The sequence below is a fragment of the Carlito syrichta genome, unplaced genomic scaffold (genome assembly GCF_000164805.1).
Source record: "Carlito syrichta isolate Samal-C Ts95f unplaced genomic scaffold, Tarsius_syrichta-2.0.1 Scaffold289187, whole genome shotgun sequence".
In the NCBI taxonomy this organism is placed as follows: Eukaryota; Metazoa; Chordata; class Mammalia; order Primates; family Tarsiidae; genus Carlito; species Carlito syrichta.
Genome location: NW_007233283.1, coordinates 356238 through 366162, shown reverse-complemented (window position 1 = coordinate 366162; position 9925 = coordinate 356238). Strand labels below are relative to the sequence as shown.

The 9925-nt window shown below is 64.5% G+C and overlaps 1 protein-coding gene across 1 annotated transcript in view; it reads right to left on the bottom strand.

Moving 5' to 3' along the window:
- Positions 1 to 89: 89 nt before the first annotated feature.
- PEPD (peptidase D) overlaps positions 90 to 9925 on the bottom strand; it is a 119585-nt gene continuing 109749 nt past the window's right edge. The window contains exons 14-16 of the mRNA XM_021710482.1: positions 4316 to 4500; positions 1033 to 1224; positions 90 to 569 (exon numbers count right to left, since the gene is read on the bottom strand). Of these exons, the coding sequence (XP_021566157.1) occupies positions 432 to 569; positions 1033 to 1224; positions 4316 to 4500 (515 nt within the window). The 3' untranslated portion in view covers positions 90 to 431. The remainder of the gene's footprint in view (positions 570 to 1032; positions 1225 to 4315; positions 4501 to 9925) is intronic.

Here is a 9925-nt window from a genome sequence, read left to right as displayed (position 1 = left end):
TGACACTAGGTGAGCCGTCTTTTCAGGGCCCACAGGTTTCAGGTTCTTGTCTGCAAAGAGACAGATAAAGAGGGAGCCACACACACAGGACCATTTTAGGAAACTTTCATTGCAAATTCCATCCTGCATCTTGATTTTTGAGAGCAAACGCTGGAAATACATCTTTGCTAAGAAGCGGAATACAAATGATAGCAAGATACAACTTAGTTGCTAGGATTATTTTCAGTCAGAATTTTAAGTCACAGTCATTTTAGCAAGGTATATAACAGATTAAAGGCTAATAAAAATGTGTCTCCTCCTTCGGAAACAGCACTGTTTGGTATGATTAAACGCCAAAGCTGCGTGGGATTTTGGAGCACCGCGTTGCCGCTGGAGGGCCAATCAGCAGGCTGGCTGTCGTGAATCAGGCCCGTGGACGTTCTCGGCTGACTCTACTTGGCGTCAGAGAAGGGGGTAAAGGCCTTGTCGCAGCCTGCCATGCAGGCTTCAATCTCTTCCACGGTGCGGGGCACGCGGGTCAGCAGCTCCACGCCACTGTCAGTCACCGCAACGTCTTCCTCGATGCGGACCTGGGTCAGTCCAAGAGACACTGTTAGCACGGACCTGAGCCCTTCAGCGGTGCGAGGTCAGTGCGTCAGGCCTGCTCCAGGCCGACCCCGCCAGCGTGGGAACCGCTCTTTCTGCAGAGTGTCCGGCACTCCGAATGACGGGAGCGGCTGGTCTCAGCACCTCTGTGGGAAGGCTCCTCGCATGGGGCCAGCTGCTCATGCCGCCTGCTCACCCTGTCCTTGCCGGGCGGAAGGAGCCCCTGGAGCGGGCAGGGGTTTTGTAGACTCTCTCTGTCTTCCTACTGAGGGGTGTGGCGCCCGTCCAGTGACAATCATGCAGAGGCAGACCAGGCCCCTCTCAAGGGCGGAAATCAAGACTGGCCCTCCCCCCACCCCGGCCCCCATCTCGGGACAAAGAGGCGACAAGCTGCAGGGAGGTGGCAGACGTTCTGGGAGCAAGAATGCGGGGCCAGCAGGCACTCACCCCACCAAAACTGCGGAAGCGCTGCAGGACCTCGCGGTCGAAGAAGCAGGCACGGGCCGGGTCGGCCAGGGCTTCGTCCAGGAGGTGGTCGATGAAGTAGATGCCGGGCTCCACGGTGAGCACCATGCCCGGCTCCAGGTGCCGTGCGGTGCGCAGGCTCCGCAGGCCGGGCTCATCGACGCGCTCCACGCCCTGTGGGGAGGGACGGGTGAGGGGGCCCAACCCACAGCCCCCAGGGCTGGCCACAGTGCCACTGCCTCCTCAGGGGGCCGATGGGCATGTGAAGGCCTGCTCCGGCCTCGTGGGCTCTTGACCGCAGGGGTCTCCCTTCCAGACACTCGTGCTGTGCTGGGCCATGGGCAATTCTGATAAGACCCTCCACGCTGCATGCACCCCCAGATTTGAGAGCCTTGACCCCATGTTACCCTGGAAATCAGTTTCAGGAGCCCTGTGGACACCCATGTGCATACACCCGGGGCAAGCTGCCCTGACAGGCCTACGGGGCTGGCTGGGTGGCTGGTTGCCCTCACCCAGGCCCCTCTCCTGGCCCGGGGAATGGTGGAAGCCAAACCACTGAAGCCAAAAAAGCTCTTAAGGCGGCTGTAAGGCCTCTGGGGGCCGCAGCTTTCCTTCCAGGCAGCTCAAGTGGAAACTGGCCCCAGAAGTGCTGGTCCCAGCTCTTCCAGGCCAAGTCCCAGGTTTTCCATGTGACCGTCTAGGAAGAGGGACAGGTGCTGTCATCAGGATGGGCCTGCCAGCCCCAGTGTGTTCATGTGCAAATGCACATGTGCCTCCACGTGTGCGTGGCCTGGGGCTGTGGCTCCCGGGGAGCACTTTGGATCCCTGGGACCCAGTCCCCAGCCCTGGAGGAATGAGTGACAGTGACAGCTGCTCCCTGCAGAGGCCTCTGTGCCCCGGTGCACGCCCAGCCTGGGCCTGACCACTCACAGACACAGCTGATGGCCTCGGCCCGGGCAGGGCAGGTGGTGCTCAGGACAATTGCGGAAGAGCTCCTGCCTTCCCCAGGTCCCTGGGGCACCACCTAGCCTATGGCCAGGGCCTCTGGGCAAGCGGGCAGCAGGCAAGCTTTCCGGCCAGGATCTGAGCTCACGCTGCCCTGCGCAGGGCTCCCCAGGGAAGCCCAGCTGCTGGAGACGGCGCTGTCATTTCTGACTGTCTGGGGGCCAAGAACATCCGACTTTAATTAGCGGTTCACGTAAGGTAACCAGAAACAGGCGGCCAGCCTCTGAGGGTGGGCATGGCAGGGACAGCTGGGACTGGGATTCCAGGAGTGAGCGGGCTGGGGCGGAGGGGTGGGGAAGGAGGACTACAGCCCTCGGGGTCACTCGCGCTCTGGGCACAGCCGGGCTGGCGAGGGCCCCTGCCCCCAACGTCTTCCTCTGGGCCACTGCGCTGGAGGCCAGGCAGGAGGCCCCTCGGCCAAGGGCCCCATCTGGAACGACGGTCCCTGTGCTCGGGTAAGAGATGCTTGGGCGGTGCGGCCGGGGCCTGTCTCCTGCCCAGAAGCGGCCGTTCGGATTTTCCGGAGCCTCTGCCCGCCCCTTGGCAGCCCCGCCCTGTCCCTTCCTTCGGCCACACCCTAAGCGCCCGTCCCCCTCTCTCCGACCCACGGCTGTCAAGGCCAGGGGCCTGGTGAAGGCAAGGGCCCGACAAGGTCATCTTCCCCCCGGCCCCACACCCAGCTGCTCCAAGGCGCGCTGCAGGGAGGCGCCTTCGCTGAAGCCTAGAGAGACTGCTCTCCTCCACCCAGAACTCCCGAGGGCTGCCACTCGCACTGGGGCGGGCATCGGAAGGGACCCCCGGGGGCATGGCGGACAGGCCCGGCCCAGCCCACTGACCCCAGTTGCCCCTTCAGGGCGTCAGCTCTGGGGGCCTGCCGTGTGGGACTCACCAAGCACAGCGCGGCCAAGGCCCAACGGCCAGAGCAGGGCTGAGGAGGGTGGAGGGCTGGGCCCAGAGCGAAGGGAGAGCAGGCCCCGAGCCCCCTGGCCAGAGAACGGCAGCCTTGCCCCCCGGTGGGAGGGTCTGCCCTGGCAGTGCCCGTGGCTGCCTCGGCCTGGGCAGGGGGCTGGACAAGGTCTCCGCTTTTCCTGGGCTCTGAGCAGAGGAGACCCAGATGTGTCTTAGGCTTGAAATGAAACAAATGACTTTTATAGGAAAAGCCATATTTTTTCCACAGTGTTTATCTGTCAGAAGAATAGACTCTGGGAGCACAAAGGGCTCCTTACTGGAAAAGATGGAAACAGTTTGCTGCCAATTTTCTCTGGTGGAAAAAAAGCGCTTTGGCGACTAATGAATAACGAACCTCAGCTAACAATGTCTGGAAGGCCCCGCGCTTGGCTCCCTGCACACAATGGGATGAATGGAAATTAGGGTATTAAAACCGATTTTGTTTCTCCAAATTTAACTGTTTACACTTGAGGAACAAATAACTGAATAATAATGCTCCTCTTGAGCAACTTCTCCCCCAGAATCGTTCTTAGTGCTTTCAAAATACCCTGCAGCCAAGAGGCCAGGCCTTGTCTTGGCTAACAGGCTGGTGGGCCTCAGGGTGTGCCCCGATTGCATAATCAGCCCCCTGCACTGCGGGCAATTCGCCAGGCTGCAGGGATGGGCGCCCCCGCGCGCCTGGCCCCGAGAGGCCAGTCACCTGCCTGGGAGGGTCTCCCCAAGCTCCAAGCCTCCTCTGGGTGGTTCTTTGAAGGCTGGTAGGAGGGGGAGGGGAAGCCTTGTCTGGAGATGTCCCCAAGCCTCCTCTGTCAGGGTCCCAAGTGCCCCAAGAGTGCCCGGGGACGCAGAGGCTGCAGAGCTACAGGCCTGGGGGGCTGTGGGGGGAGCTGGCAGGGGTCTGCTTGTTGGGGGCCAGGCGGGGCCCTGTCACCACACCTGAATGAAGCCAGAGGCTGTTGAATAAAGCCCCTGCCCATGAGGGGTGCAGTGTTTCTCCAACAGTAAGGCCAATGGGGACCCATGCACTAGGGACCATAGACCACCTTTCTGGGCAGGCTACACTTGGTGCCCAGCCCAGGGCCCAGTGTGCAGACAGCACCCGCCTCTGCACCCGGGTCCCATGGAGGTAGCCACTGGAGGAGGGACGCTTGCTGGTCCGGCCCTGCCTTGTCCAGGCCCTTGTGGGGCCATGCCAGGACCCCAATTCCCTCCCTCATCTCGAGTACCATGGGAAGCCAGGGCACTCATCCCTCCCGTCCCACCCTGGGGTGGCCCACAAGCAGGCCACTCCAGCCACCACGACCACACTGACCTCTGGGTAGCCTCCCACATCGTGCACATCAATGCCCAGGAAGTGGCCCAGCCCATGAGGCATAAACACGGCTCCCAGGTGGGCCTGGACCATGGCATCCACGCTGCCACTCAGGATGCCAATGCGGGTCAGCTCCTCCAGGTGGATGCGGTCGGCCAGACGGTGCATGTCAGGCCACCAGACACCTGTGGGTCCAAGAGAAGCTGCCATGAGCCATGGAGATTGGCAGCTCGGCAGCAGCCCGGCTAGGGCGGGTGACACAAAGCCTTTGTGCTGTCTGAGATGAAAGGCCTGAAGGGAGGGGAGGGGAGAGGAGGGCGCCACACCAGGGCGGCTCTCTGTGCCAGGCTTTCCCGGCCACAGCTCTGGACCTCGGGACCCCTCCTTTCTCTCTGCTCCGCCCTCAGGGCCAGGCTTCTGTCACCCAGGGTCAGGAGCCCAGTCCGGGTCTACTTTCCAGCCCGGGTCTACTTTCCAGCCCACGGGGTGTCCTCTGAACGGCGAGTGCTTCTGGGGCGCCCAGCAAGATCCCTAAGCATCAGGAGGAGACCCCGGTGGCAGGCGTGGGCTTCAGTCCTGCACTCTGCTGCTGTGGACCAGGGAAGCCTGATCTGGTGGGGGAAGCGGGGTGGGCATCCCTGCACATCCTGAACGGGGCTGAATCATCCTTGGAGCTGCTGCAGGGAGCAAAGGTTTCTGGGGCGAAGGTGCGGCTGGCCCGGCCTCCTGGGCTAGCGGCAGGGGTCTGTGGCCCCACCCACTAACAGCACGGGCAAGCCATCTCCGCCATCTCTGTGGAGCACAGACGGCCAAGCCCAGAGCTGCTAATCAAACTCATCTTTGCCCCATGTTTCTGGGGCAAAGGTCACTGTGGAAAGCGTCCCAAGCACTGAGCTTTGGGGGTCACGCAAGCTCTGTGCGCCTCAGGGACCTGTGCCCAGAGCCAGTCCTCGGCTCGGCCAGGCTCTGAGGAGGCCCCTGGGGGCTGCCACCTGGAGTACTTGGGGACAGCTACCCTCCAGGAGCCTCAGCTGCATGGGCACACCGCCGTCCATGCCTGGGCTCTGCGGAATCCCCGTCTTCAGCCTCTCCCCAAGGGGGCTCCGGCCGCACCTCTGGACTCAGCCCGAGGGCGAGACGGGGAGCCCAGGCCAGTGAGGCGTTCTGCCCCGGCCCCACGGGGCTGAGTTTGGGCAGGCCCCCGCATACTCTGGGCCAGGCGGGCGGGGTGAGGGCCCAGATCACCGCTGCGCCCTGGCCAGAGAGGGCAGCCAGTGCCAGGCCCTGCAGCACCCTCGGGCAGGGCAGCCTCGGCACCCAAGGGCCTCTCTGCCACGTCCTGCCGTGGCCACCACCGGAAACTGCCCTCCGCGTTGCCCGTCGCCGAGGGTCACTGCAACGAAAGGGCACCCTGCGGCCTGAGGGGCCCTGAACTGCCGAGGGCTGAACCACAAGGCACAGGGCTCTGAGCCCCTGTGGCTGGCAGGGCTTGGTGGGGTCAGCGGGGCTGAGAGCTCTCCCTGGGACACAAGACATCACCCCTCGGACCCCTCGGACACTCGCTGGGCACCAGTCCCCACGTCGGGGCCCCCTTCCTGCCAGAGATCGGTTCCCGCAGTTGGGGTCGGGCTGCCTGGAGGTGCAGGGCTCTGAGCAGGCTGTAACCCAGCCAGCTCACAGGACAGCGTCCGACCCATGGCCCGAGGGCTCAGGGAGGCAAGGGGTGGAAGATACCCCCACCTGTCCACATGAGGAGAGAGGGAGAGCCCCCTCCGAGCCCAGCTCCCAACTCCAACCCTGTCTGCCTGCCCCAGGCTTTGGGCGGGGGGCGCGGCACGGCTGTCCTGGGGTCTGGCATCTGACTACAACAAGGCAGTGTTGGGGAGAGCCTGGGCAGGCCCGGGACAACTCCGGCTGCTACTGGCTTATGTCTGGGACGGTCCTGGGCACACACCACGCTCCTGCTGGCCCGGTCTGCAGCCCTGGGGGCAGAGCCAGGGTGGGGGCTCTTTCCTGGTGTGGCATTCCTGAAAGGAGACTTGGATAATGCATCCCAGCTCGGCTGCTCCCCTGCTGTGACCGGGACGAGCTCCCCACCTCAGTGAGCCTTAGATGCCACCTGTCAAACAGTCACAAAGCCGGCCCTGGAGGGTTGGAGTCTCTGGCCCTCCTGGAACAGCATCCTCAAAGAGTGGCACTGGCCACTATTCTCCATCACTTGTGACCCCGGTTTCTGCCTGTGCTCACTGCTCCCGGGCGCAAGCCAGGCCTGCCTGGGCTCTGGCCACTGCTCTCCAAGGCCCGAGCCGCGAGCCCGGAAGAGCCCAGCTCATCCCGCCCTCCCTCCTCCGCAGCACCCTCCAGAGGCCAGGCCACCTTTCTTTTTTTGAGTCGGGGTCTCTGTTGCCCAGGCTGGAGTGTAGCCTTGACCTTCCGGGCTCCAGCGATCCTTCTACCTCAGCCTCCCAAGTAGCTAGCTGGGACTTCAAGCGCCCACAACCATGCCCTCCTAATTTTTAAATTTTCTCACTCGATTGCCCAGACTGGTCTTGAACTCTGGGCCTCAAGCAATCCTCCTGCCTCAGCCTCCCAAAGTGCTGGGATTATAGATGTGAGCCACCGAATTCGGCCTGGGCCACCTTTCTGTTCCAGAAGCACACAGGCAACGCCTCTGCTGACGCCTGTGCCTGGCCTGGGCCCGTGGCACTCCGTCCTTGGGGCCTGGCGCAGAGTGTCCCTCAGGCCTTCCCTGGCTCGGGTCCCCAGAGCTCCTCAAACAGCTCGCCAGTCGACCGCCGTCGGCCATCCTGGCGTGTGGGGCCGAGGCGCGCCTCCTACCCCCTGGTCGTGGCTCGTGCTTCAACCCCGGCTCGGCTGGTTTCTTGGGTGGAGGCGTTTCTGGCCACCAAAGGGGGACCCAGGACGTGCAGCCGGCCTTCTGACTGGCTCATCTCGACAGGGGGGCTGCGGCCCCGGCCCGGCCTCCGCAGAGGGTAGAAATCAGGTATAAATCATGCTCCGTGGTAGCCCCTCGGGGGCAGGCCCGGACGGCGCCGCGGGTCTTCTCGCCTGCGCACCCTTGGGGAGGCCTTGCACACGCGGCCTGGCCGGCAGCGGGGAGTCTGCCTGTGTGTGGTGAGGGCTGTGAGAGCGACGAGCCTCCAGCAACTTGGCCCCCGTGTCTGGCCCGGACGGTGGTTACGACACCCCGGCCGGGGCGGGGCCCCCGAAGTGTGTGAAGGTTGCTGTCCTCGGGCGAGGCCGGTGGGGCGGTCGCACACCCGAGATCCTCCCCGCCAGCCTTGGCCCACCCTCCTCTAACCACCAGGCTCCTCCCGCCTTGGCAGCCTGCAGGCCCCACACAGCACTCTGGTCCGAGCCTGCCCCCCCCGGGACGCCCCTGGGATTCACAGGATGGGGCTGGGGGCGGGCTGCCCTGCCCCCCGGCCGCCGCCGGCGAACACCAAATCTCGCCCAGGCTTCCCTGCACATCCCTTGACCCCAGAACCCACCTCGTCTGGATCCTGCCCTTGCTGGGACACCAGGGCCATCTCTTCAGAACGGGCCGACCAGGCCATTCCCGGTCCAGAACGAAGCCCAGGTTCACGGTCCTGGCCTGGTCTCATCTTATCTCTCACCCACTCCTGGATGGGGCAGCCAGACCAAGGCTGGTTCTAAGAGCTGGTGCTTCCTGTGCTTTCCACCTGCTGTTCCGGTAGCTGGAGAGCCGCCTCCAAGCCCCTCTTCCCAGACTCATTCCCACTCCTCCCGTGGGCCTCTGTGTTGAAGCTCTTTCCCCAGGAAGTCCTTTCTGACGGCCAGAGCTGCCTCCATGCTGGGCCTGGCCGTGGCCTCTGAGCCCTGGGAGGGCCTGGCACCAGCAGGTGCCTGGTCAGTTCCTCAACTGAGCAGAAGCCTCGGCCGACCTCATGGCTCTCCTGAATCCCACAGGCCCAGGATTCAGGTGGGCCATCTCCATCCCTGGCTCTGCTACTTGGACCCCAGAGGAGGCAGGGTAGTTTCTGGGTTAGTGCCCTACCATCCGCCTCATAAACCTGTTGGCTCAGAGAAGCAAGAGCCCCTCCCCCAGCGCCAGACCCCAGGATGTGCCGAAGTGGCCCCAGGTTGCCGGGTGGTCTCCTGACGGGCCTGGAGCCCGCTGGGCCCGGGGCCCGGGCCAGCTCCTTGGAACCTCAGCACATCCATCACAGCCCCGAGGCCTCCTGCCCAGAGTGTGACAGCCCCAGGGGGCTCCCAGGCAGAAGCCCAGCCGGGAAAGCAGCGGAGGGCCCCCTGCGCTGTGTCCTCAGAGCTGCTTCCAGACAAAGAGCTCACTTCCTCTGCGGGCAGCAGCCCTGGGGATGCAGGATGTGCGAGCCGGCCCTGGGGCTGGGGGAGGGAAGGCTCGGGGTCAGGGTCTCGGGGTAGGCCCTGTGGGCTGCCTGACAGGCCGAGCGAGCCTGGGGCTGGGGGCCTCCAGCTCACCCAACCCTGCGCGGGGATGGCTGGACGCCTGTCTGCGGCCGGAACCTCTGGGGACCCATCCACCCGAGCGGGGGCAGTGTCGGCCCAAGCTGCAGGCGCCTGGACAAGGCGAGTGTGGCTGCCCTGTGGACACTCGAGGCTCCTCCCCACACCCTGGCTGAGCCCCAGGCGGAGACAGGCCAAGGAGCAAGCCCACCATCTTCCAGCCAGCAGGAGAGGTGGATGGGGCCGCACCAAAGACAGCCCTCCCCGTCCTGGCTCCGGTCCCAGGGGGTGCCTGTGGCTGGGCCATGGGTGGTCCTTGCGCCTCTGCCTGCCGCCCCGGCAGTTCATTCCACTGAGGAGGAGACCTGAGGGGAAATCCCACCACTTGGCCCCTGGCCCCGGCCGGGAAGGCAGCAAAGTCAGCAATGCTGCCCCTGACCACGGGTCCATGGATGAGTGCCAGGTCAGCTGCGGCCAGCACTGCTCTGTCCCTCTCCCGCCTGCTCATCCGTGGCTCTGTGCTCCTCTCTTGCCATCAGGGCTGTTCCGGGGACGGGGGCACTTCCTGCCACCGAGAGCGCCCTCCTCCGACTTCGTGATTCAGTGGCATCGCTCCCCCCCACGCCCAAGCGGCCAGGATCCCGAGGGAGGGCTGGGACAGAGCCAGGACGGGGGGCTGTGCGTGGAGGGGCAGAGATGTCATTCGCGCAGCACGGGACACGACTGCTTTTACAGGCCACGAGAGAAGGGGCCCCAGGGGTCGAGGGGATGGGGGGCTCTCCGGAGAGCACAGGACACAGGAAGGCGGAGGCGAGGGCCCAGCAGCCCAAGGCAGGGGAGGCCAGGGTGGGCAAGGAGGGGCAGGGAGACACACTGGCTGCTGGCCCAAAAGGCTTGGGTGCTGACGGGCGGTGAGCGTGGATGCCAGCGCTGGGGTCTGACAGGCTCCACGGTGGCTGCAGGACAGGAGGAATGGCCTCATTGCCACGGCTGTGCCAGTGCAGACGCTGGCCAGGGCCACCCCTGGGGTGCTCCCTGCTCCCCTTCCCACAGCTGGGAGTCTGTGGGCGCTTCTCCGCGCCCAGGAACACAGCAGTCTGCACAAGGGGGCTGCCTGCTCTGACACGGAGGCTGTGAGGA